Raw genomic sequence first — 27,686 nt, forward strand, 5'->3', positions numbered from 1 at the left:
CCCGGAAAGCTTGCACCGGAGATAGCACTCATCTCTTGGGAAACAAGCTTTTTTTTTCGCTGCAAGAAGCAGAAGACCTGGGGGAAGACTCGAGGGGTGAGGGATTGGGCGCAGGGGGCCCCAAGGGTTCCCTGCAGGCTGCAGTTGCGGCGGACACTTGGACGCTTCTGAGCACCGCCTGGGACGCGGAGGTAGCGGACGCCGGGTGGGGAGGCTGCCCGTCCGTTCCGCCCTCTTCCCACCGCCCGACGGCCAGTTGGGCTATGTTTAGCGGCTTGGGCTCCGCGGTCCAGCCCCCCGCTCTGGGGCCCCGGAAGCCCGCACCGCGGAGCCTCAGTTGCCTCTCGGACCTGGACAGTGGTGCAGCTCGGGAGCCGCGGCTCTGCCGGCCCCCTGCAAGCCCGGGCCACGCGCCGCCGCCACCGCCCGCGCCGTCAGGCTGCGATCCCCGCCTGCGGCCCATCATCCAGCGGCGGGCGCGCTCGCTGCCCAGCTCTCCCGAACGCCGCCAGAAGGCCACCGGCGCTCCGCGAGCTGCTTGCCGACCGGGCTGGAGCCAGCAGCATCGCGTGCGCTTCGCCGACGCGCTGGGCCTGGAGCTGACACAGGTCAAGGTGTTCAACGCCGGCGACGACCCGTCGGTGCCACTGCACGTGCTATCGCGGCTAGCCATCAACTCGGATCTATGTTGCAGCGGCCAGGACCTAGAGTTCACCCTTCAGTGCCTGGTGCCCGACTTCCTGCCACCCATCGAGGCCGCCGACTTCGGTGAGCGCCTGGCGCGGCAGCTCGTGTGCCTGGAGCGCGTCACCTGCTCAGACCTGGGCATCAGCGGCACGGTGCGCGTGCGCAACGTGGCCTTCGAGAAGCAGGTGGCTGTGCGCTATACCTTCTCCAACTGGCGCAGCACCCACGAGGCCGTGGCGAAGTGGCGGGGGCCGGCAGGTTCCGAGGGCACCGAGGACGTCTTCGCCTTTGGCTTCCCAGTGCCGCCCTACGTACTGGCGCTTGGCTCCTGCGTGTACTTCGCGCTGCGCTACCGAGTGGCCGGCGCCGAGTACTGGGACAACAACGAAGGCCGTGACTACAGCCTCACGTGCCGCAACCACGCACTGCACATGCCCCGCGGGGAGTGCGAAGAGAGCTGGATCCACTTCATCTGAGCGGCGGGGCCAGGGGCCTCTGCACCAGGCCTCACCTGTAGTCACTTCCCAGCTGGGCTGTCACGGAAGAGGTGGTTGCGCTTTCCTACACCCCACCCCCAAACCTAAGTCGTCTGACCTCACATCCCGCTGCGAGAAACCCTGGCAGTGGCCATCCTGTCATCTACTTGAAAGTCTGTATCACTTGGTGTAAAAAGTAACCTCAGGTGTCCAGAAAGCTTGTGCGTATGTAACGTGCTAGGGGAGGGTGCAGGGTGGGTAGGTGTATGTGAGGGTTGAGACCTCTGGACAGAACCCAGCAGGGTTTTGTTCTGTTTTGTCGGAAAGGCCTGCATCCTCCTTCTAGTTAAGGCCTGTGGTTTTTGCATGTGTCCTGATTGGGTCTCTGTTAACGCAGTCGTGAGTTATTATTGTGATGCTGGGACCTTTTATGCTCAGTGAATGCCTTCTTAGGAACATTCTGGATTTAATACGCTAAAAAAGAAAAAAATCAGACGTGTATTTGTGCCCACTGTAAACAGAATGTATGGTGTGACCCCCGTCCTGGTCCCTTGAGGCATTCCGGCCCTGGGACAAGGAAAACCTGAGACCACGTTTGCTTGCCAATGTATGTGGACTTCTCACAGTGGAAAACTATTAATAGGCAAGAAATTTATGTCTCCTCAGTCATCGCACAATCATTCCTAGGAGTTCAGCTGCTCTGGTTAGGCTGTGTGTCTCCTACATCACAGCTGAGAAAGAGGGAAAGCTTAACACTTTTAATAGCAAAACAGCACTTTCTGTGAGTTTCTCCTCTCCATGTATTTCTTTTGCACGTGTTTGGTAATTAGTATCTGCATGTTAGCAGGACATTCTGTTTAGGTTTGAAACTACCTGAACATTTTAAGAAATTCTGCCTTACATTATTTCAATTTTCAGGCAACTCGATAGAATTTCAGGCAACAATGCCCTTTCAATTACCTTTTTGATGATTCAGATGACCTTGTTGTGTCTTCTTAAGCATCAGAAGATTCCAGCAGTCAAGTTACCAAGTGGAACTAGAAGGTGTTTTCAGCAATAACTAGAGCACTGGAGGAAAATAATGCACAGATATTTATACTTTTTTATTGTTTTAAATTGTATTTATAGATGCCTGGATTTATCAGCCACGTGCCAACTTTATTCTTTGTGCCTTCAGATAGGACCATTTCTAACATTGTCTGGACTTGTTTTCCAGTTTTAAAGTGTTAAATACTTTTCATTTAAACTCCAACCCAGAATTCAAGGCTGTTGTCCCCTGCAGAGTTCCACAACGACTTAAAACTCTCAGGGAGGGGCTGGTGATTTCTTTTGGTGCTGAGTGGTGGTCTCCCAGACAGCAGGTGCTAGCAGTGAGGTGTGAAAACCCAACCAAGCTGGACAAGGTCTCTAATTTGTGAAGTCGAATAATGATCCAGTTGAAACCAGTGTGGTTAATTTTGTGACAGCTGTCACCAGTGAATTAACTCTAAATTTTTGAATGCTTGTTGACATTTATCATATCAATATGTAAAGGATGAGTTTTGTATTTTAAACAATTTGTTCTTTACAATGACAACTTTTGTGTTTTTAAAATTCCAACAAGCGGGAGGCTTTCCGATGTAGAGGGAGTACGTTCTGGTCAAAGAACACTGAATTTTGATTTAAAATATTGGGATTAAATTGAACAACCTTTGGCTGTTAGCACTGTGTACTACATTGACATGCAAGAGAGAGAGAAGCCTGGTTGCATTTCCTGTTGTTTAACAAACTGTCCAATTAGGTCAGCAAGCCTGGGAGGGTCTTGGCTGCTATGCCCTTGGCCCTAGCCCAGAGCGCAAGACAATTGTCCAGAGTATTCACGTATAAGATTTAGAGCTGCAAAATGTATTGTATAAAGGCATGTAGAGAATCTTATAACCCATGTGAAAGTCACTCGCCAAAAATGTTCTGCTCATAGAATATAAAGTGTTATATCTTTGATATGAGAACCTCAACGTGCCTTTTAAAAAATACCAACATGTTAACATTTAAAAGCTTAGATGTACTGGCCTGGTTGTTAAAGTTCAGCTAAGGAGAACTTTCAGACTCTAAAACACAGTTATATTGCTTAGATATTAAAATTTTGTATTGGATTGTGCAATTGTTAGATTGTCTCCCCAAACATATTTTAATGTCTGTCACTTAAGATGATTTCACCCAAGCCTAAATATTAAAGTATATGTGCACAAACTGTTAGCTGGAAATGTGTTTTTTTTTTGTGGCCTAATAACAGAAACAAGGTTTTAGAAACTTCTTGATTGTTTAAATCATTTCACATAAAAGTCTTATACTTCCTAAAACAGTCAAATTTAGTGCCTTGCCAAAAAGCAATTGTATGCTGCTACCTCAGCTTCCGTAGCACTGTTGTGTATCTTTGAGAATCTGAAATGCAGCCTTTGATGCCAGGTCACATATGAAGACATCTCTAGGGGAATACAGAGGATGGGATAGTTACTAACTTCTCTGACACTGCTTACTGAATCATGTGTCTGTAATAACTAATGTGCTTCTCCCTCCCTCTTCACCCCCTCCCCCCTTGTGGCCCTCCTCCAGTATAAAGCCTTGTACATAGAGGAAGGAAACTCACATTTATACATTTACTGTGTCCTTTCTTATTTACTTGCCCACCGAGCTAGGAGTGCTGTATTTGATTTCATTTAATTCTGAAAATTACACTACCTGGTAGATAATAGCCCCATTTTCTTAGCTGAAGTAAGTGAAGCTCAGGAGATTTCAGTAATTCACCTCAAGTCCCACAGCTGGTAAGCAGCAAAGTCAACATTCAAACTAGCCCAGCGTGCACGCACTGCCATGTGATAGGATGTTCCCAAGACGTGCCCGTGGAATTTAATTGAAAGCCTGATTTTGATGATTGATAAGGTTTTCCATCAATAGCAAAATCTAAAAACCTATTTAAAAACAATCCAAATGAGATTAAAATGAGTGATAGGATTTTTCTTCTTCGTGGTAGTTTACTGATGTTTACTAAATAATTTCTATGCTTTTTGAACACATGAAACAAAAAGGACTCTGACATTTTTCTCCTCTACTGGAAAGTGGCAAGGCAAGAAAATCTCTTTTAATTTTTGAAGTGTGTGTCTGTTATAGCCATTTCTGAATTGCTTGTACAGAGGGTGCCGAAAAAATGTATACACATCTCTTAAAATGTGTATACATTTTGGGGGCACCCCCAGTATATTTTACACAACGTCATTGCTTTTATCATTTAAACTGATACTTTAAATGGAAACATTTTTAAAAGCCTGGAATATATTGTACGACACCTAGATAGCCTCAGCCTAACGTCCCCCGGGGGTCTGGGGTTCTGGCTAATGAGGGCAGCAGCACCTGGCATCATCTCCGTTTAGAAAACCCATGCAGGAGACTGGCAGCTGGGCAGAGCGGGTGGGGGGCGTGGCAGCATGGAGGGGCGGGGCCATCTGGGGCGCGGTCAGCGGAGAGGGAGCGCGAGGAGGGCGTGTCGTGGCAAGAGCAGGGGGCGGGGCGAGGAGGGACGGAGGCGTGGCTAGCCGGGCGCGGCAGTCCGGAGTGGCGTTTAGCCGGAACACGCCCGGGCATGGCTCTGCTGCCCTCTGCTGGCCCACAGCGTGGACTCTATAAGAGGAGTGGTAACCTCGCGTCCTCGAAGGTTCGCCTGGTGCCACGCGGCTCTTCGGCCCTGTTCACCCTCTCGGGTGGTTGTCGGGAGCCCGGGGGTGTCCTTGGGCCCGCCGGCGCCCTCCGGCCCTTCGGGCTGGCGCGTGTGGCCCGGCCGTCCGGGGCGCTTGGGCGCGTCCGCATCCCGGGAGGGGAGTGGAGGCAGGGGAAGGAGGTGTCGCCTTCTCTCACGGCGCTTGGCGGCGGGGGCGCAGCCTGGGCGGACTCGGCGTTGGGGTCGGTCTGGGACGCGGCGGCCACTTGAGGGCCCAAGTCACGCTCACCGCAGTGCCCCTGGCTCCGCCTCGGCGACCCCGCCTACAGCCCTGGGCGCGAGGCCCGGCAGCTGTGCTGATTGGACGCGGCGCCGGCCGCGCGGAGCGCCGATTGGACGGACGGTTCCCGCCTCCGGTCGGCGGCCTGAAATACGGCCGCGGGGCCTGAGGCGCTGTCACACGACGCTTGGCGGTGGCGGTGGCAACAGGCCTCGGACTTCCGCGCGGAGGCTTCCGACGCCAGCAGGTTGAGCCGGCGCCGGGGCGGGTTTCCCTGACCGCGGGCGAACGCGGGGTGGGCAGCAGGGTCCGGCTGGACGGGCCTCTGGAGGCGGCGGGCCGTTGGGCCCGCGGGCTCCCGACGGTTGAGGCGGCCCGTAGGGGAAACAGCCCGGACGGCGCGGCATCGGGCTGAGGGGCGGACTCCATCAGGGCGTCCGGGGCCTCGCGCAGGTCGCGCGGCTGGGAGGGGCCCGGTGGCGGCCCGAGGTGGGCAGTCCGCGCTGCGCTAGCCCTGGTCAGTGGCCTGGGCGGGAGCGACAGGGGTGGCGCCGGTCAGAAGACGCGGGGGTCGGGACAGGACGTGGGCAGGTGGTGCGGCGGTGCCTGAGGACGCCGGCCCTTTCCGCGTCGGGACCGACCAGGGGCGGACGTGCTGTGCTGCCCGGGGCCGGCCTCGCAGGCGTGGCCGTCGTCGTGTGAGGGGGGAGGGGGGAGGACCGAGGCCTCTGCGTGGGCCCCGCCCCCTTAGCCAGACGTTTGCGTTGGAAACGACGTAACTATTCTGGACGTGGGGGTGGAACTTTGCGCGTGGCCTCTTGTTGCCGCTGATCTTTCGATTTTTAGGAACCAAGTGCCCACACCTGTTCCCTCTCCCGCTCCCCTGCCCGCGGTCTTTTCTGCTGCTGTTTCCTTTGGTCCCTCTTTCCAGCTCTGTTCCTGATGCCCACTACATACAGTAGGAATAAAGATAAGAATAAAATGGGTCTGTACGCTGAGTTTCGCTCGGGGAGCAGTGTGATTAGAAGTGTTTTACTAAGTAGCTTTGTTAGCATTCCAGTCGTGATAGAAGATGGTGTTTCTTTCCCCTCTCGGTTAGGCTCTCACTTACATTCGGAAATGTTAGGTATCTGTTATGGTGGTAGAGAGGACGTGGTATTCATGTTACTATTTGCATTCATTCAGCTTTAGGGACAAAATATGTGCCTCCCCTGTCTGTCAAGGTGTTGGGGTTTTTTTAAACCGTAATCCTTTTCTCTCCCTGCATAGACACATTCATCTCACTGGTTCTCTGTTTTACCTGTAAGTAGATCAGGGCTCAAAGCCTGCTTGGTTGACCCCAAACCCCATACTCTTCTTGAAAAATTATTATTCTTTGCTGGGTTTCCTGTATCTTTCCTTTGTTCCTTGTCTGTTACATAGTATTTCATAAAGATATTTTAAGCTGTTTACTCATTATGGTGGAAAGATAAGTGTATCACTTGTGTTTCTGTCGTGCAGGGCGGCCTGCGGGGTCTCTAGTCCCACTCCCCGCATAAAAACGCAGGGCACAGCGAGGCCAAAAAGGAACACCCACGGAGCCACAGGTAGGGGAGTCACACCACTACATTCTTGCTGGCGGCTGGGCTGGAGACACAGGACACAATTCGCAACCCTCACTGCGCCACTTGCAGACTCAGCCACCATCTTCTTGCTAGCCCCCATTTTTTTTTGCTAGTGTAGCCACAGCAGTTATATTAGTGGCCAATGGCTCACTGGTTACAGCTGACGGCCAACTAGCCACAGCTGATGGCCATGCAATCACAGTTGATGGCCATTTACTACCTGAGCCAGCACCTTTCCACGTGAGGCCGAGAGCCTGGAAACTGCTTTCTGGGGCTCTGTGACCACAGTTTCTTTCTAGAGTTAGCCTTCCATTTCATTTGCAAATATTTGATTTGTTTAATGGATAGTACTAAATTTTTAGCTCTATTAAATTGGAGGGAGGGAGGAGTCATTGGATTGTTTAATTTCCTAACTTTTAAAAATCTGCCTGTGTAGATACCAGTTTTTCTTTTCCCTGCCTGACTTCTTGCACTAAAGTAAACTAGAAGCTAAACCGACGTGTTAGCTTTATGTGCCTGTTGACCATAAGTAATTCTTCTGTGCAATATTTCTTGTCTCAGAATATGTAAATTACATTTAAAATTCATATTGTTTCAGCTGTGAGGGCCTGCCCCAACAGTCAGTCGCTGGCCCTAAGGAAAGTACAAATGGAGGCCCTTCCTTTTAAGTATTAAAACTTTTTAATAAAGTTTTCAAATTGTGAAATTAAATGTTCTAGTCTTCAGTCTCACCAATATACCATCATTGCAACAAAATAGAAAAAAATATATAAAGCTATTATTATGACTGAGTGTTGGGAAAATAGCAAACATAACTGAATGCATTTATTATGGATATTTGATGACGGACTGGTGAATTTTGGATAAGTAATAAAATAATTACCGATATAATTCATAAATTAATATATTCCATAATTTCTTTTCATTTTAGCAAAATCAGTAAATATGGTATAATCAAGACTTATTTTGTGTTCTATTGACAGTATGATTTAAGGAGTAAAATTAGGTAATTATTCAAAATATGTAATTTGAATATATTTTCAAAAACATGAAATAAGTATAAAATAAGTATTTTTCTTTAAATTTTTCTGAAATATTTTTGTAATTAAGGTAAAATGCAAATTATTAATGAACATTAATTTTAAATAAAATTGTTTTAATAACACTGAAATTGCAAATGTTATTACATATTTTTTGTAAAAATAGTCACCATTTTAGTGTTTGCCATCTAACTGCCATTGTAGAGTCCATATCACATTCATGCAGTTATGTCTAGATTTACATATTTACACATTAAATAATATGAATTGCTTAGAATTACAAGTTTTCTCAGTCACTATGTGCAACTGTTGCAAATACTATGCACAAAGTTGCTAGTACTTCCAGACCCCAAGTTGGAATAAAAATAAAAGCAATAAAATGGACATTTGGTATTAGTAAGAAGCAGTTTTTCATTATGCAAGAATCAACTATGAGTTCTGCCAGAGGAAAGATTTGACAGTTACAATAATTAATGTCTTTTCTCTTACCTGAGCACTTACGTTGCTCAAATTCTACCTCCATTCTGAAGCAAACTAAAATGTCAAGATCAGCACAACCTGCAATCTTTTCTGCATTGTTTTGGCCTCCCCTCTATCCCCTGGAATCCTTTAAGCTTGTTTTTATTATGGAAGATTTCTAACATATGCAAAATAAACAGAATAGCATAATTAACTCCAGTCTCCTTTCAAAGCATAGGTAAGGGAATTGTTTCTTTGGGGCCTGAAGGGTATAACTTATGAAAGTGAAGATGTTTATGGTGATAGGACTTGCTGGGTCATAACAGTATTGGATTCTGAGTGAATCAAGATTCCTGTGTGCTCCCTAATAAAATTGTGTATGTGAGTACGTGTAAGAGAGAGACCATGATGTACAAAAACTTCGTGCTTTTTATGTCTTAGCTCTTCCCATATTGCAAAGAATACAAAATTTCTTTTATTCACTTTATGTATCATTTGGCAACATGTTTTTAATCACTTAAAATTGTTTGACTGCAAATATCTAAAATTCTAGGTCTTCTTATTGTTATGTTCACTAAATTGATTATTATTTACAACACTTAATTTATTCATTCCTTTCCCTCTGTCTCATTCCCAAATCACATCTATGTGCTTTTGAATAATTGCCACTCAAAACGATGCTGCAAAATCACCTTTAGACTTGGTTCCTTATACACATGGAGCAAATGTTTCTTTGGGGTTCAGAATTTTTTCCCCTAGAGTTAATCTTTGGAAATGCAAGACCTTTTTTTACTCCTCCCTTTTGTATCCTTTTTGTCTGTCCTCATTGGCACTTAAACTTCTCTATGGGCATTTATGGGCAACAAAGTAGACTAATGCCTCTTGTCTTACAGGTGTGTAGTCTTCCATTCCTCTTGGATTAATTAATTGCCTTTCTATGTTGGATTTCTTGGTGATTCTGTTACAAAGCTCTTCATAGTACAGATTATTTTTAAATTGTTCTAGTCATGATGTCTAGGAAAATATTGTATTCGTTTCCTTTATAGAGCAAACCTCCAAATTACATTTGGAAATGTCAGATACGTTTGTTAAGATGGTAGATGGTGTTTAATGTAACTCTATTGTTTCCTGTTTCCATTCTCCTTTGAGAGGAAAAATGTGCATAGGTTATCTTTTCCTCAATCCTTTCATTGCATATTTGTATGTTCTCATCTATTCTGTTCTTTGGTAATATTTTCATAGTCTTCCCTTCTTAAATATTATATTACTAGCCTGAATATCATTTAGACATTAATTCAAGATTATTTTTCTTCTTATTGCCAAAGTTGGAAATTTCAAATATAGCAGGAATCTCGGATAAGGGAAATCCAGGTTTGTCTTCTTTCACTAACTAGTTTTGTGACCTTGTAGCAGGCCTTTAATATTTATTTAATTTATAAAAAGAGTAAACTTGAATAAATGATCTTCAGGCTTTTCTCCAGAAATTTCTTTGTCCAGATTCAAATGAGGAATTTCATAAACAGTGAAGAGCTCAAAGAAAATATTTGTTGCCTTTGGTATAAACAATGATTATTTATGTGTGTTAAAAATTTTAAACTATAAATATATAGAACAGGTTGTAAGATACAGAAAGTGTGTGTTTTCTTTCATAGGTGTTTGTTTTGTCCTGCCGTTTTAAAATTAAGTCAAAATGCCAATAAGACCAGATCTCCAGGTATGTAGTCCCAGACCAAAAGGAAGTATTTTATTTTAGTTCCTAAAATTACTTTTTGTTTGTTTATAGGTATTAAGTGCTCTATTTTTAGGAAAGACAAAGCTTACTTGTGTTTATGAAATGGTCAAGAGTGGAATAAAATATTCTGTTCATTTTGTTTAATAGATTTGTTTTCAAAGCTGTATTAAAAATATTTAAAGTGTTATAGATGTTAATTATATATATATATTTTACATTGAAAAGAATTGTGCACTAATTCTTGTATAACTTATGCCTGGGTATTATTATATCAAGGTTTAAAATTGTAAGATACTTGCATTTAGATAAAGAGTAAGTTTGAATGTACCTATTGAACTTGTATGCAGTTCACCACCAAGTCTGGTGATCAGTGGGAAAATCCCTTAGTAATGATGTTTACGTTAACACCAGGGATGGCAGGTTTTGTGAAGGTTGTACAGGCACGTGCTGCTAATGCCGGGGATGCTGAGAAATGCGTTGTTGGGTGATTTGTTGTGCACACATCACAGTTCTCTCCACCCCGAGGCTGTGTGTGCTGCAGACAACAGGCCTGTGTGGCGTGTTACTGCACTGAGCACTGCAGGCAATTGTAACATAATGCAAGTGTTTGTGTGTCGAAACATGGAAAAGGTACAGTGCATACACAGCGTAAAAGATGCAAACGGTCCAGCCCTGTGAGGCACTGAGTATGGATGGAGCGGGCAGGAGTTGACATGCTGGGTGAGTCAGTGAGTCAGTGGGAGTGAGTCTGAAGACTGAGGATAGACTGGGCGCTCCTGTAGACATTAGGGACACTGTCCACTCAGGCTACACTAAATGTATTAAACGTGGGAGAAAGGGATGCAGCCAGGCCATGCAGTGAGCGTGGCATGTGAGGCTGCTGCTGGCCTAGCGCACATGCTGCTTTACAGCAAATGTTTTATAAGTTGAAAGAGAACATTCTAAAATAGTAATAAAAGGATAGTATAGGAAATACATAAACCGGTAACAGTCATTTGTTATCATTGTCAAATATTGTGTGCTGTACAGAATTGTATGTGCTCTATTCATATTCTGTGGCTGACAGCGCGCTAGGCTTGTTTGCACCAGCATCACCACAGACATGTGAGGAATGTGTTGTGCGGGAAGGTTGCCATGGCTGCGATGGCACTAGGCAGTAGGAAACCTTCAGCTCCATAATAATCTTATGGGACCACCAGCATAGATGAGGTCTGTTGTTGACTGAAATGCCGCTATGTCACAGGCACGTGACTGTAAATATGTAATAGGATAAATGAGATGTATGTATGTGATGCTTAAGTCATGTTGGTTGATATAGTTTCTAAAGCGTGCTTTTACCTGTCTTTACGCATTGTTTTTCACTATGTAAACCTCATCAAGAAGTTAATAATCAGGTATGTTAAGGTTTTATCCATGGTATTAAGTATTAGTTACTATAAGGCTTATTTTACTTCTTTGATAGGTTTTTGTTGAGTTCAATATATTGATGACTTTCCAATTTAAGATGTGAAGTGGCAAATTAGTGAAATAATTTTTCCTGTATAGAGTCTTATCAAAGAATCTTAATCTCTAACTGTATTACTCCAAATTTAATAGTGGACAGGGTTTTTTTTTTTAAATATAAGTGAATTGATATAAGCTCTTTGAGAATTTTCATGTGAAAACAATTATCAAATTACTACATTGCATGAGATGACTGATTTTGGTTTTGATTCAGTATATCTGCCATTAACTATATTTCTGTAGCAGTTGGAAAAATGCATTGATGATGCTTTAAGAAAAAATGATTTCAAACCCTTGAAAACACTTTTACAAATTAATATTTATGAAGATGTGAAGATTAAATGCAGCAAACAGTTTTTGTACAAGTTGGACGACCTTCTAAGCAGGGTAAATATTTATTTTTGTTAAATGACTATTAAAGTTATTAGATAGCACTCTACCTTCCAGGAAGAAGCACTCCCTTGGAAGAAATAAATAAAAAGGCTTTGGCAAGCTTGCTTATAATTATATAAATAAATGTTTATTTCACCGCTTGCTTATTTTTTTGTTTTGTTTTGTTTGAGGAGTTCCAGATAACATTAGACTGTTTTCTAAATAAAATATGCAAAAAGCTGTGTTTACAGAGTTACCATTAACTGTTACCTAAAGTGGGGAAAAATTGTTTATTTGTTTGAACTTTAAACAAGTTGATCTATTTTTTAAAAACCTGTCAGCGTAGTCTTCATATTATGTGGACAATGCTTGGTGCTTGCAAAAATAAAACAAAAATTATCCAATATCTTTGACTTGATTTATCATACGTAAAGCTGTTTTATATGAGAAAACGTGGTTATTGACAGTCTTTCCCCAGTAGCTGAGATTTTCTTTGACTGTAAAAGATTGAGTAAAAATTTCTTGTATCTGTTAGATACTTGGAGCTCTTTAGAATGGAACATAACTGATTGATTATACTACAGTCTTTAAAGTTTCTTGAATTTATACAGATCTGCATTTCTGTACTGAATTTGTCATTCACCGGGTTTAGGCAGGTTGCTTTTTTCATTTTTTTTAAATTAAATTTATTGCGATGACATTGATTACTAAAATTATATAGGTTTCAAGTGCACAATCTATAATACATCATCTATATATCGCATTGTGTGTGCACCACTCAAAGTCAAATCCCCTTCACCATGTATTTGAGCCCCTTCAACCTCCTACCCCTGCGCCCCCTTTGCCTTCTGGTAACCACTATACTGTTGTCTCTGTCAATGAGGTTTTGCTTGTTTGTCTTGTTTGTTTGTTACTTTCAGTATTGTGTCCCACATTTCAGTGAAATCATATGGTTCTTGCCTTTTTCTGTTGACTTACTTCGCTTAGCATGCTAATCCACGGCATGCCCTTGGGTAGCATAGCTTGTAGAGTGCAGAGGGCTGTAGACTGGGCAGGTGGCTTTTTTAAAACCACACTTTCGTCCTTTGTGCTTGGAGATTATGATAATGGCTAACTTTCAGGATTTATGAGAATTATGAAACTCCTAGCACAATGCCAATTCCATACTATTTTGCATGAACAGATAATTAAATTTTCACTTTTCCTTTCAGGAACTTAATAAAAAGAATATCCAAACTGTTTCAACCATTTTGGTTTCGTTTGGAAGATGTATTAAAAATATCAGTATATCAGGGCAATATGGACCTCCAGCTTTGATAAAACAAGGACTAGTCCAAAAGATAAGTATAAAATATATAACATACTCATATGAAGGAAATACGATTAAAGGTTCAAATAATTAAATGGTTCAAACTGTTGAAAAATAAATTAGGGGACTTTATATAAATCTTTGAGATAAATATTTTTTATAACCTGTGGTATATGTTGCAAAAATAATGATCGCAAGGAAACTACACAGGCTCCTTGATAAGCATGTGACTTTAAGGTCGCAAGATTCTCTAAGGCCCTTATTTGCTTTATTTTCTCTTTAGCTCATCTTAATCACTATCTAACTTTATTATTTTTTATATTTATTGTCTGTCTGCCATGCTAGAATGTAGGATATTGATTTTCGTCTCTTTTGTTCATTGCTGTACACCCAGTGCCTGAAACAGTGCATGGGATGTAGTCTATACTCAGATATCTGAATTAATTGAAAGTAAAATAATACCAAAACTTTTCAGACAGTAACAATGCCAAAATAATTTACTTATTTTGTGATAACTTATTTTCATCTATTACACGAATGTACTTGAACTAGGAATTTGAAGGGGGAAATAAAGCTCTTCGACCTGGAATTTTAGGATTAACTTTATTCCCATTCAAACAATGGGAAAGTATAATGAGTTACCAAAAAATAAAAACAATGAAGATGTTTAAAAGCATAAACTTATTTTGGTACAGTACTGGAATTTGTATTGTTGATATTTCTTTATTCCTAGGTTTACTATTTATACAAAGATAGATAAGCACATTCTCAAAATTGAATTTAAAGTAACTCATATATATATTTCGTTTTTTACATGGTTACCTGGTTTGAAAAATCCAAGGAGATTATTCTGAGTCGAGGAAATTCGAAAGATGAAGCTGTTTTTAATATGATAGAAGACTTGTTTGATCTTTTGATGGTAAAAATCACATTGATTAACCTATGTTATAAAGCATGTGTTTACTTAAAAACAATTTGTGTTCTATCTGCCCTGAGCCTAAAAGTCACTAACAGATTGGTTTGTGACTTGGTTAGATTAGTCTATTCAGATTGTATGAAACATCCTGATTAATATCATTAAATAATTAGTTAACACATAAAAGTTAAATTAACATGTGGTGAGTTCAAATGTAACCTGTTATTTTAATACTATTTGTAATGCTTTATAGGAGAGTACATTATAAATTAAACATTATTCACTTTCTTTTCAGGTCATATATGACATCAATGATGAAGGTATAGTAAACACTTTATTTCTATGGAACAATAATTTGCATTTAGAGTTTTAGTATAATTTTCCAGTTCTCATAGTATTGCCCTAGTCTTATTCAGAAATCAACAAACTTTTTCTGTTTGTTGGGGCCAGATAGTAAATAGTTCAGGCATTGTAGGCCAAGAAAAAAAATCAAGCATATTACGTAGGTCTTTATACAGCAAGAAAGAAAACAAATTTCCACAAATGTTTTATTGATGCAATTCAAAATACAGTAATAATTGAGTACAATGTTTTTGTAATACAGGTATACTAGAGGAGAATAGCACTCTTTTTTTGAAGGGATGACATTTCACTTACTAAGGTTCAAAGTTTTTGCTATTGTCAAAATTGATTGCAAATGTTCATTTTTTCATGCTTATCTATTATGAGATTTTATGTATATTGCATTAGAAAAGCTCTTTTCATGCACATAATGACAAATACTGGTACCAATTCAGAAGCATGATTTTTAATTGACCATATTCATCACTTGGAAAGCATTTATAGAATTATGGTTCTTAATATTTGCCTCTCAGAATGTCATTGCATTTCAGATTAATCACTTTCAATTGAAGGTTTGGTGGAAGCTCCTCTATTGCACAGTTAAATGGATTTTGATGTATGAAAATTTCCTCTGCATTTAACATCAATGTCCAAAAATTCTGCTAGACTTGTAGTTAGAACTTGAAAAAAGTATATCCCCTGTAAATTTTTGTGGAAATGGAGATGTCACTTCTTGTTTTAATTTTTGACAGCCCAGGAAACATAGAAAGCAGCTTGGCGTTACTTGTGATTCAGATAACCTTAGTTTCATTGAAATGACTTCACTGAAGTATAAGTTTCTCGTGTAGTACTATTAGCCCTTATAATTTAGGGTTGAATTCATTAAGAAACATTATCAAGTCTGAAGCCCAATCTATTTACCAAAGTCATGCAGTGGTAATTGATGGCGAAGTTCTTGAGAGTGAATGAGATTCACCTTGACACTACTGGTTCAATAAAACATGATAGATTCAAATATTTCCATGGATTACTTGCTGATGAATAATACAGCCACACAGAAATGGGCACTGGGGTTGGATTTGGTTCTTGGCTGTAGTTTGCCAACCTTTGAGCTAGTGGAACAGAATTCTCAATCCTATAGTGAGAATGTCAAACATGCTACAACTCTTCCTTTCACTTGTGCTAAGTAATCAATCTAAGTTAATATATCTCTCTTGCTTGAGGAAAAACTACCTAAGATTGGTAATTGAGGCTGGTGAATTATTTATAAATAAAGGAACAGCTGCTATTTGGTTCCTTCAAAGCCAAATCCTTTTAAAAGGTCAATTACAGTTTATTTCAATAATAGTTAATGTTATACCTTTTCATGGATTTCTTTGCAATTAGCATAACAATCTAGTCTAAATTCTTATGGTTTTTTTAGGGGAGAAAAACAATCCTAGATCACTAGTGATTATCAAGTGATCCAACAGGTTTTTGTTTTTTTAAGTAGTTATTATGTCTTTCCACCTAATTGATTTTTTTTCTTTCAGTGTAGTCACTTTGGAAGGTTGTACATTTCTGTTGCAGTATTGCCTTTATTTGAAATTATTTTTAAAATTTGCATTATGAAATAGCATGTGGAAAATTCCTTTGGATATATTTAGTATTAATAAAGCTTCGTCTTTTGAGAATAGGGTTAACTTTTAGAAATAGCTCAAGGTATTTAGATCTTTTGAGGTTGAGAGGTGTTGATGTTTGTTATGGCATTTTGAGGTATGAGTATAAATTAATACCAGTTTTCTAAAAACCTCAAAAAGAAATTTCCACTTTTGAATTATATCTATTTCATCCAAAAAAGTAATAGCGTCTTATGTGCCTGAAAGGAGAAGCTAGGTTTAGATTCCTTTGCCAGAATTAAGATCAGTCACATCTGTTGAATGGTTTCTGATCAAAGCCATGGAGTTAGTTAGTGGCAGAGCCAGGACTGAATTTCATGCTTCCCAATGCCCAGGCCAGTCAAGTGGGCCTTCTCTGAACTGAGCTGGTGCTACTTCCTTTCCATTAATCATTCAAGTGAAAATTGTCACTGAAAACAACTTAAAATGCACATTTATCAATAATCTAACACTTTTATTCAGGTAAAAAGCAAATAGTGGAAAGTTTCGCCCCTCGAATTTGTGCCCTGGTTATTGACTCAAGAATGAATATTTGTATTCAGCAGGAGGTAAAGTCATTAGTTGGATTTTCTTTTAAAACCTAAAAATAAGAAAGTGAAAATATGGTAGCAATTTATCAAATTGAATAATTATTTTATCTTGGCACTAAATTATCATGTAGTGTATTTCTGTTGTCTTTATTCATTGCATGACATGATGAATATATTACCTACATATTTATTAAAAATTCAAAAACATGGGTTTATATATACATATAGCTCATATGAAAATAAATTGTACTATCTAAATATTAGGAGTTCTTAATATAAAATAACCTGTAACAGTGTATAGATGTGTGTGCATGTGTATAACCATAAAAATATTAAGGTACATTTTTTGCTTTCTTAGATCTTATAATAAAGTGATAGTAGAAACATGTCATATTGCAGAGTATCATTGCTTTAAGTATAGGAATCATGGTATAGTCTATTTTTGACATTCTGTGTTTTATGTTTTTTTTGTAGGCACTATTTTATACTTACATTCTTCCCTCTCCCCTTCTCCATTCTCTAAATAAAAGGCTGTGATTAAGAACAAATAGGCTTCTACGTTTATGTATATAATATTTTTCTAAACAATGTTTCACTGAATATAAAAAGTTGATGGAGTATCTTTTTTTCTTTTCTAGACTCTAAAAAGAATGAATGCTATGCTTGACCAACTGCCTCAAGATGCCAGGAAAATACTCTCTAGCCAAGAAATGCTAATTTTCATGTAATTGTACTATATTGCTTTAATTAGTGGTTCAAATCAAGAGTTTAAAGGATGTTTTATAAGGCGATACAACAACCATGAGTTGTATTAATAATTGAAACTGAAACTGTTTTAGGTTTCTAATATAATTTATGGATATACTTTCTGCAAAAGTCTGTGAGACTAGCAATTGTAAAGTGAAGTTTTTTAGTGAAGGTTTCCTTAACATGGCTTTGTGTTTAACTGATATTATTAGTTTAGTATATAATCTATCATTTTGATTCACAGGAGTAATATGGGAGAAAGGATTTTAGATGCTGGAGGTAAGTTTTTTCAAATGTCCATATCTGAAATAATTCTAAATTTATTAATAAAATCTCTTTTTAGTCAAAATATATTAACCTGATAATGTCGTGAGATTATGGGAGGGAATTATAAACTATATATAATCAAGTAATTTTTAATTACTTTAAGTAAATGATAAATTTTTGTGGGACTGAAGTAATAATTATGACTGGATTGTTAAATATAATTGGTACCTAATAGTAGATTTATGAATAACAACTTAATTTTCCAATAGATTTGAATTACTTTTGCTAAGAAATTCCTCAAATGGTATTTTATGAAGTCAGGAGGTTATTCTTGGAATTGATAGATTTGTTTTTAAACAATGTTTTTATTAAAAAAATTCAATTTTCTTTCCTGTTTCATATGAACAAATTTTGATGTAGTGATGTACATATAGAATAAACCACTGGGTTAAAGTACTTTGGAATAATGTAAATGTATTACACAAAAGGAAAACAGATTTTGTGATGTATAGATTATTGTGTGAATTAATTTACAATTCACAACTCTAATAATAATGGAATGTCATAGTCTTTGAATACTTAGGAGTTTCCTTTAAATATCCTTAAAAATTTTATTTTCACTCCTATTAGTAAACTTGTTATTAGGGCTGTATTTATTTCTATAATGATGAGCTATTTCTAATTTATATAAAGAAAATGGCAAAAGATGAGTAAATTACACTAATATTTTCCTTAATTGCTCTTGTTTCTAATACCTTATAAAATATATTGATTTTTATATACTCTTAATTTTCAAAATTTCAAATAATACATTAACTTTTTCTTTTTTTAAGATTATGACTTACAAGTAGGTATTGTAGAAGCTTTATGCAGAATGACCACAGAAAATCAAAGACAAGAACTGGCGTGTCAGTGGTTTTCAATGGATTTTATTGCTAATGCATTTAAAAGAATTAAAGACTCTGAATTTGAAACAGTAAGTAGTATGAAAATAACAAATTGACAATAGTTTTTAAAAATTACTATACTTCTTAAAAGTTTCTCTTTTTTAAATTAGGATTGCAGGATTTTTCTCAACCTTGTAAATGGCATGCTTGGAGACAAGAGAAGGTAAACTTAATGCAGATTATTTACTCTCAGGAATGGACATGGAAGGATAAGTAAATTTCTGTCGTTTTTGATGATGACTGAAAAACAGTATTTGCAATGCAGTGCCTGGCACCTTGCAGATGGTCAGAACACATTGGATGACTGAGTTCACACCGGCTTTACTTTACTTACTAAGGAGATGAAAGGCCGGGTGAGGGTTAAGTGCAAGTATTTGAATCACGGGTTCCTCTCTCCCTGTTGTAACATTGGGCAAAGTATTTAACCTTCATTTGCCTCATTTTTGTTGTTAACTATAAAATAAGAACACTGATAATGCCTCCTTCATATGTTTGTTGTGAACATTAAGTGAGATAATTATAGGCTAAGTATTTATAATCATATCTGACCGAGGAAGTATTCAATGAATTCAGCCATTTTTATTAGGAGTATTAGTCACTTCTACTCTTCTTTTCCCATCTAAGTCATAACCTCCATTGTATTAATAGTGTGAGATAAAATAGGACTCAATGTGCATAGTCAATAGCACAGAGAGGAATATGGTACAATCACTTTAGTCACAATGGTAGGTTGAGTAATATCGTCAAAGTAATATGTTTTCTCTACAGAAACAAATTTACATTAACTCTTACTTTGAAAAGTAATGAAGAAGGAGATGTGATTTTATTTAAATTGTTATGACCGCTGCCTGATTTTCTTTTTATCCTTGGCATGATTTCTAGGACTAGCCAAGCTTATGCTGCGAAGGCTTATTATTTTTATTTAACTCAAACTACTGTTTTATTTCAGAGTCTTTACGTTTCCTTGTTTATCAGTATTTCTTGATACGTATGAGGTAAGTTTTCAATTTAACATGTTTTAGTTATTGGATGAATTTTGATGGAAGAATCAAGTGAATTACATGTTACAAATTGGCAATAACATTAAAAATAGTCATAATTAGATTTCAAATACAGCTGGTCTGGTATTCTATATCTAAGAGACATTTTATGATACAGCATGTTTGTACCCAAGGATAAATGAATTATAAAGGCTATCCTTCAAATTTGCTTCTGTTTCCTTTATAAGCCCATTATTGGTTTATCATTCATTAATATATTCATACTAATATTTTCAACCTTTATTTGCACTTGGAATATTTGTGATTTCTTGGAGCTAGCTAATTTCTATATAGAATACCAAGCAGCATTTTTTGTTTCTAAATTGATTTAAATGCTATACTTTTCTCCTCTATCTTCCCTCACCAGCTATACTCTTTTCAAAAAAAGGAAAATCCAATCATGAATATTACATGATCATAATTATCTGTTGTCACTTTTAAAAGCATAGAATATATTAGTTGCATATGTTTATTTTTTTAGCTGCAAATACCATCAGATGAAAAACTTGAGGAATTTTGGATAGATTTTAATCTTGGGAGCCAGACTTTATCATTCTACATTGCTGGGGACAATGATGTGAGTTTTACTCCCTCTGTGCCATTTTCTATGTATGTGTATATAAATAAAAAACGTCTTAATTTAAGAATGTATATTTCTTTGTGTATTTATTTTTGTAGTTATTTTAATATTTTTCAATGTTACCCCAGTAATTTTGATTAACGTAGTAACCTATCAAGCTAATTAAAAATGAAAATTATTTCTGATATTGTATTGCAACAGAAAAATTCATGCTAAATTTTAATACTAGTTTTTTAACATAAGTTTTTCAGAAATAAATTACAAGTTAATGTCAGATAAAATTTCACATTTGCATGAATAAAGTGAATTGAATCTAGAAAGCAAGCAACAGTTACTCAAATACAGAGGCACTCAGTTAAAAATAACATTACCAGATGATGGCAAGTGGTCTTACTTATTCATATAATCTTCTGTTTCAAAATAGTGAGGAATTGTTTCTTATGGTAGTATTTGGAAGTCAATTTTAGTTCTTTTCCTACTGTGCTCTACTGTAGCTATGTTTTAAACCCTCCAACCAGATGGTGTATGTCCTACCGATCTCTTTTTAACCTGAGGAACATTCTTGAGCTGTTGTTTCCAAATAGTTACCATTTACTGTTTGGTACATTGGGGCATCTCTAGCTCAAACTATATACCGGGGGTGCCAAAAGTGTGCCAAAAAATGTATACAAGTGGACACTTTGGTCAGCGTTGCTCAAGCAGTAGTTCGCTGTAATCAGAAGTGTCTGCACACTGATGGGAACCACTTTGAGCACCTCTTGTAATTGCAGAAGTCACATGTGACTTGTATTCATCTTTTGCTATCCTATATATTGAGTATTACAATTTTAATAGTTTTTTTCCTTCCTTAAAATGTGTATACATTTTTTTGGCACCTTTTGTATATAGTCACTTTGCCAAAATCTGAGTAAGAGTTAATCTGCATTTACTAATTTAATTGTGGCTGCTGATAGTTTAATGAGGCTTTAGTCTTTTTAGTCTCGTAAAATCCTGTTTTTTGTTCTAGGTAAACTCTTGATAGACGAACATTCACCACATGCCTCTTAGAGCTCCCACACACCTTTATTTCTTTGTATTTTAGGGTACCTTCTTAGTCAAATACCAGCCCTGACTCTCACGGGCACTGAGTTTTCATGAGTACATTTACTCCTGCAGGGCTTGTAGGAGTCTTTTTAACTGGATTTTCTCAGAAACTGGACTTGCACTTTGGAAGAAGGGGCTAGAATAGGACCGATGTAGTTCCTGCCTTCATTCAGCTTGGTCTAATGATGATTCAGACAAGAAAGCAAACTATTGCAGTATTACACATGATGAGGCTAGTGTAAAATGCATTTATAAGTATTTAATGCCCGTTATGTTCCAGACACTGATCAAGAGGTGCTGGCAGATTCTTCCCCAAAAAAATATATTTAGAAGCCTCTTCTCCGGATTTTTATAGCAGTAGTGTATTATCCCTATATTCTCTCTTACTCTCCTAGAAGTCATTCTCCATAGAGTGGCTGCTTGAAGCCCATCTTTTGTCCCTGTATCGAGGCATATGGGAGTCTTTATGATCTGGCCCCTGACTGTTTCTCTGACATCTCAGGCCATTCTCTGGGCTTCTGTGTCCAGCCATATTCCATTTGTATTTTTTCTATTCCTCTAATACGGGTCATGCCCATTTCAGGTCTTTCCACCTGTGGGGTGTTCTATCTAGAACCCTCCTCCAGACCTTCATGTTTGAGTCCCTTCCCACTTAGATCTCAGCCCAGATACCATCTCCTTATCAAGGTACTCTCTGGCAGCTCAATCCAAAGCTGCCTCCAGCCACATTGTAGCACACTGTCCTGTTTTGTTTTCTTTATTGTAGTTATTTCTACTTAAGATCATTCTGTTTATCTATTGTCCGTTGTCTCTTTCCCCCCATTGAATGTAAGATTTATGAAATCAGGGACCTGTCTTTCTCATTTGTAGCTATCCACATTTATTACAAAAATGAATAAATAGAATATTCAAAGAACTGAAAGATGCATAGTATGGTTAGTGCAAAGAGTGCAAAGGAGATTGGAAAGAAATAAGATAGAGCGAAGCCAAAGAAGGATTATAAGTAGAGGTAACATCAATTCAACAAATATCGTAAGCTTACTATGTGCCAGATATGTGCTAGGCACTGAGGACCACATTCATGTAAAAGATTCTCCTGGTGACCACATTCATGTAAAAGGCAGTTAGGAGACTTTTGCAGTAATCCAGGTGAGAAATTATAGTGGCTTGGTTTTGGAAAGTTACAGTGGGGATGGATGAAAATGGATGGATTCCAGGAAAACTTGAGAAGAGGTAGAACTGAGCAGACGTGGTGATTTGTTTGTAGTAAAAAGAGGGAGGCTTAGTAAAGCTTGGGTAACTGGATGGTTGGGGCTGTTGTCACAGGAGGAGAAGTTTTGTAGGAGAAAGACGATGAGGTCAGCTCTGGAGAGACCCCTGGGGTATTCAGCTGGAGGTACCTGCAGGTAGCTGGGTGTACTGGTCTGAAGTTCAGGCCAGAGAGCTAAGCCAGGGTAGAGATTTAGAAGCGGTCTGTATGTAGATGATCAGTGAAATCATGGGATTGAATGAGTGCCTAGATGACAGCTGTGAAAAACCCTAATGTATACAGGGTAGGTAGAAGAGCCTCTACCCTGAAGGATACTTGAGGAATCAGCCAAAAGAACAAATCAAAAGGGTATCTATCATGATATGGAAGGCAAGGGAAGGGTGTTTTCAGGAGAGGAAATGAGCAGCACTGTCAAAACAAATATTAAAATAAAAACTGGTGATCAGTCAAAGAGCAGTTTCACTTAGGAGACAAGGATTTAGGCATCCCTGGAAAATTGAAATATAGAGGAGGTAAAACATCAAATTAAGGGAAAGAGCACAGTAGTAGCTGGAATGAGATGTGGATTCAAGGGAGGGATTTTGTCATGTACTTTAAGGGTAAGAGCTTTTTAAAATTGATGGCTGGGGTGACAGAAGTTGAATAGAAAAATTTAAGCCAAAAGAGAGAGTGTAATGGAAGGAGAGCAGCAGGTAAAGAGGAAACAAGATGGGTACAATATATCGGTAACTGTTACACTGGGTAAGTGCGTATTTTGGGTTTGTTATATTATGATTTCTACCTTTTAAACATTTCCATAACATAAAAAAAGATGTAAAGGAAGGCACTGACCTGGGTGCCTCCGTATGTGGAGGAGTCATTTTGGAGTTAGGAGATGAAAGCAGCCAGTTAGGTATAGAGAGTGCTCCTGGCATGGGCCTCACAGGAGCCAGTTGTTTCACACAGAGAACTGTGAAACTGCTCAAAGTGGTGGGGAGAGAAGATGCCAACCCTTTCCTCCTGACCCTGAGCTTTGAGGAAGAATTAGCACCTTACCTGAAGAGGGCTATAACGGTAATGGTGCCATCAGAGTACACACCGGTTTCGATTAAGGCGAAGAAGTGGAGGGAGTTAGTGAAGAGATGGGGGATTTAAGGGAGTTTCTATAGAGTGAGTTGTGCGTAAGTAACTAAGGAGTTGGTCTGTTTGCCTCACATGACTGGGAGGCTTTAGAATCCCATCTGTTAGGCATGGCGTCTGATGTTTACTCAGACTTCGTGAATTCAGTATTTTATTCAGTTATGCAAATTTTCAATTAAATTACTTGAAAGGGCAAAACATTTTAGGTTATTAATTAATGTGCATCAAATCTTTGAATCTGAGGACATTCAGTAGGTGGGATTTGAGGAATGTGTATGATTTCACAAAACATTTCAAGGAAGAAATGACAGAATTTGGTAACATTTTTTTTAAAGGAATGTCCTCAAATAAATATTCATGGGTAGTCATTTCTTGTTTTGGTCAAGAATAGGAAACCATAAAATTCATACCATTATTTCCTTTTAAGAGTGGACAGATGTATAATGTATTATGCAGTCAATTGATGAAGCAAGAAATGTGTGATAACAAATGGTTACTGAGTGATATTTAGTAATAAATAAACTTTATTGCTTGTAGAACTTTAAAAATGGTGTTTAAAGAAGCTTTAAAGCAGGAGTAAATTACTTATTTATGGTCAAAACCTGTTTTTACATTTTAAGGATCATCAGTGGGAAGCAGTCACGGTGCCTGAGGAAGAAGTACAAATATACAGCATTGAAGGTATTCAGCTTGTTTTCTGTGATTCTCTTCCTGATTCTTAGCATGCCAGGTAGAAGGTGCATGCTCTCTGGGAAAACAAAATAGCCCAATGAAGCAAAATGAACACTTCCTATGTTCCCGTTCATCCGTTTGATTGTTCAGCATCATCAAATGTCCTGCCCCTATGTTTCCCCTCCCACAGGGTTGCTCCCAGCTCCCTCCTGTACTTGTTTCTTTCTCTATCTGACTAGAACGCAGGAGCAGTCACTTTCTCGTCAGTATGTTCAAGGCTCTTGTCCTTCCATCATATTTGTTTGATTAGATCCAAATATCTCGTTTATCCACTCAGAGAACTGGAATTGTGTAACACTGCTGGACAGTATTATACAACTTGGCAGACTGTTATCACCACAAATTCTGCTGCCAAGACATGTTAGTCATTTCAGTGGGCATGCAGTGGCATATCACGATAGTTTTATTTGTGTTTCTGTAGTGACCATTGATGTTGAGCACTTTTTCATGTGCTGAGTGGTCATCCATGTATCTTCATTTGTGAAGTATCTGGTTAAATATTTTGTCTACTTTTTACTGGACTGCCTTTTTAAAAGTTTTTGAGTCCTTATGTATACTGGATACCAATTCTTTGACAGATTAAGTGTTCTCTGAGTATTTTTCCCAGTCTGTATCTTGCTTATTCATTTTCTTAATGGTCATTATGAAATGACCCTATTTTTGATAATGATAATATTGTTTGTTCTGCAATTTTCTTTATGTAATATTAATATACTCTTCTAGCTTTTTGTTGGTTAGTTAAAACATGGCATATATTTTCTTTATTTTTAACTCGTGTGTGTGCGTGTGTGTGTGTGTGTATAAAGCGGGTTTCTTATAGGCATCATATATTAGGTCTTGTTTTTTAAATGAAATTTGACAGTCTCTGCCTTTTAATTGTTGTGTTTAATGTGATTACTGATATGCTTTTAATTTACCATCTAGCTCTTGATTTTTCTACCTGACATCCCACCTGCTATGTTTTTTTCTCTTTTTCTTCCTTTGTATTAATTGAGTTTTTAATGATTTCGTTGTATCTCTTTTGTTAGTTTTATACTCCCTTTTTTCAGTGGTTGCTTGAGGGTTCATTTTATACATCTTTAACTTAATAGTGTGTATATTCAAGTAATATTATACCCCTTTATGTATATAGTATGAGACCCTTGTAACAATATACTTCCATTTTTGCTTTCCTAGCCTTTGTACCATTTGCTTCTGCATGTGTCAGAAACACCATAACATGGTGTAGTGAATTTTTGCTTTATGAAGCCAGCTAGATTTTAAGGAGATTTAAAAAGTGGATTAAGAAGTATGTGCTATTTCCAATGTTCAGCTTTCCTTTGTGTAGACTCAGATTTCCATCTGGTATTATTTTCCTCTGCCTGAGTGACTTCTCCAATATTTCTTGTAGTGGAGATGTGCTGGTGATAAGTCTTTCAGTTTTCATATGTCAAAAAATATTTATTTTTGTATTTGAGAAGTATTTCTGATACACACAGAATTCTACATTGCCTATTGTTTTTCTTTCAGTTTACTTTAAAGATGTTACTCTACTGTCTCCAAGCTTGCATTGTTCCTGATGAGAGGTCTGCTGTCATTCTCATCTTTGTTTCATTTTATTTGAAATCTTTTTCCCCCTGGCTGCTTTTAAGAGTTTCTCTTCATCACTAGTTTTACATTATTTGATTATAATGCTTTAGTGTAATTTTCTTCATGTTGTTTGTTCTTGGAATTCGTTGAGCATCTTGCTTCTGGGGATTTATAGTTTTTATCAAATTGAAACTTTTCATCCATTATTCCTCAACTTTCATTTCTGCTCCTTTTCGCCCCCTCCACTATGAAGATTCTGATTACACTTATACTAAACTACTTGAAGTTTTCCCACAGCTCAGTGATTCTCTGGGTTCCCCAACCCCCACCCCAGACTTTTTTTTCCTTTCTCTTCTTTCATTTGAATAGTTTTATATTGCTGTGTTCCGTGCTCATTAATATTTTTTTCTGCAGTGTCTCATCTGCTTCTAATCCTGTCCTGTATGTTTATCTCAGACAATATATGTTTCATTTCAATGAGTTTGATTTGGGTCTTTTTTAAAGATACATTTTTCATTTTGGAATAGTTTTAGATTACAGAAAACTTGCCAAAATAGTATAAAAGTTTGCTCACCCAATTTCTTTTTATTGATGTGAGAAAAATGCACAACAAAATTTACCATCTTAACCATTTTTAAGTGTATACAATTCAGTAATGTTAAGTATATTCACGTCATTGTGAAACAGATCTCCAGAACTTTTAACTTGCAAAATTGAGACTATATCCATTAAACAACTCCCGTTCCACCCTCCACTCAACCCCTAGTAACCACCATTCCACTTTTTGTCTCTGTGAACTTGACTATTTTAAGTTGAATCACACAGTATATATCTTGGTGACTGGCTTATTTCACTTAGCATAAAGTCCTTCCCCGAATTTTTCATATCTTGCATTTTTATGGTACACTTGCCACTGCATCTTAAAACAAAAAGCCTGCTTGAATCCTATGTCTTTAGCTCTAGCAAGCTCATTCTGTTTCCATTATAGCCAGTTTTACAAGAATAGTTTTTACTAAATCTTTTCCTTCTCCTGCTATTCATGCCTGATCTTATTACATTCTGTTTTATATCCCACTCCACTGAAGTTTCAGATGTCAAAATAATTAACAATCTTATTATTAGTTTCAGTCTTTCCCCCACATTTGACACTATTGACCATACTTTCATTTTTCAGTCATTTTCCCTAATTTCTCAACTGAGCTTTAAATGCAGATGTGAGTAATAAACCATTCCATTTGGCTATTTTCACAAATATCTCAAGCCATGTCTGAAACTAGACTCATACTCCCAAAGCTCCTTTATTTTCTGTCTTGACAAATGGTATGATAACCTTCCAGGTTCCCAAGTGCAGAAGCCATTCTTGATGGTTTCCTTTCTCCTAATAATTATTTTCCATGTTCCTTCATTTTTGTCTCTTAACATCTTTTGCATTTCTCCTCTCGCCTTTATTTCACATCATTTCCCGTGTTAATCACTGCCATCACTTCTTACTAAGGTTTTGTCTTTTGCATCTTGCCAAATGTAGTTGCATATTCATTGGGCAAAAAGTTATTTTCATGGCGTCACTTAAAGTTGATTTTTAAGATCTATTTTCCAATATATAACTCACCCTAATTGTATGAGGATATTTTTATAAAACATCAAGTTCTTTATGCATGGGTCAAAATCTGGGGGGAGCTTACGTGCTAGGAGGGTGGTGTACTGCATATACCGCACTGTCCAAACGGATAGGA

The 27,686-nt window shown here is 38.4% G+C and overlaps 2 protein-coding genes across 2 annotated transcripts in view; both read left to right on the forward strand.

The window, feature by feature from the left end:
- The first annotated feature begins 182 nt into the window (after window positions 1–182).
- On the forward strand, window positions 183–3,398 carry PPP1R3D (protein phosphatase 1 regulatory subunit 3D). Its single transcript, XM_019757162.2, has one exon. The coding sequence runs from the start codon at window positions 264–266 to the stop codon at window positions 1,161–1,163; it is 900 nt and encodes a 299-aa protein (XP_019612721.1). The 5' UTR covers window positions 183–263; the 3' UTR covers window positions 1,164–3,398.
- A 5,225-nt stretch (window positions 3,399–8,623) lies between these two features.
- SYCP2 (synaptonemal complex protein 2) overlaps window positions 8,624–27,686 on the forward strand; it is a 50,692-nt gene continuing 31,629 nt past the window's right edge. Inside the window, exons 1-13 of the mRNA XM_019757165.2 lie at window positions 8,624–9,951; window positions 11,716–11,859; window positions 13,056–13,184; window positions 13,968–14,072; window positions 14,365–14,389; window positions 16,532–16,617; window positions 17,238–17,323; window positions 17,591–17,625; window positions 18,447–18,589; window positions 18,671–18,723; window positions 19,510–19,555; window positions 20,082–20,177; window positions 24,273–24,333. Of these exons, the coding sequence (XP_019612724.2) occupies window positions 9,928–9,951; window positions 11,716–11,859; window positions 13,056–13,184; window positions 13,968–14,072; window positions 14,365–14,389; window positions 16,532–16,617; window positions 17,238–17,323; window positions 17,591–17,625; window positions 18,447–18,589; window positions 18,671–18,723; window positions 19,510–19,555; window positions 20,082–20,177; window positions 24,273–24,333 (1,033 nt within the window). The 5' untranslated portion in view covers window positions 8,624–9,927. The remainder of the gene's footprint in view (window positions 9,952–11,715; window positions 11,860–13,055; window positions 13,185–13,967; window positions 14,073–14,364; window positions 14,390–16,531; window positions 16,618–17,237; window positions 17,324–17,590; window positions 17,626–18,446; window positions 18,590–18,670; window positions 18,724–19,509; window positions 19,556–20,081; window positions 20,178–24,272; window positions 24,334–27,686) is intronic.

The sequence above is a fragment of the Rhinolophus sinicus genome, linkage group LG13, assembly GCF_036562045.2.
Source record: "Rhinolophus sinicus isolate RSC01 linkage group LG13, ASM3656204v1, whole genome shotgun sequence".
Classification (NCBI taxonomy): Eukaryota; Metazoa; Chordata; class Mammalia; order Chiroptera; family Rhinolophidae; genus Rhinolophus; species Rhinolophus sinicus.

What these genes read in the sequence shown, in the direction of transcription:
- PPP1R3D (XM_019757162.2), top strand. Translation starts at nt 264, where the DNA reads ATGTTTAGCGGCTTGGGCTCCGCGGTCCAGCCCCCCGCTCTGGGGCCC.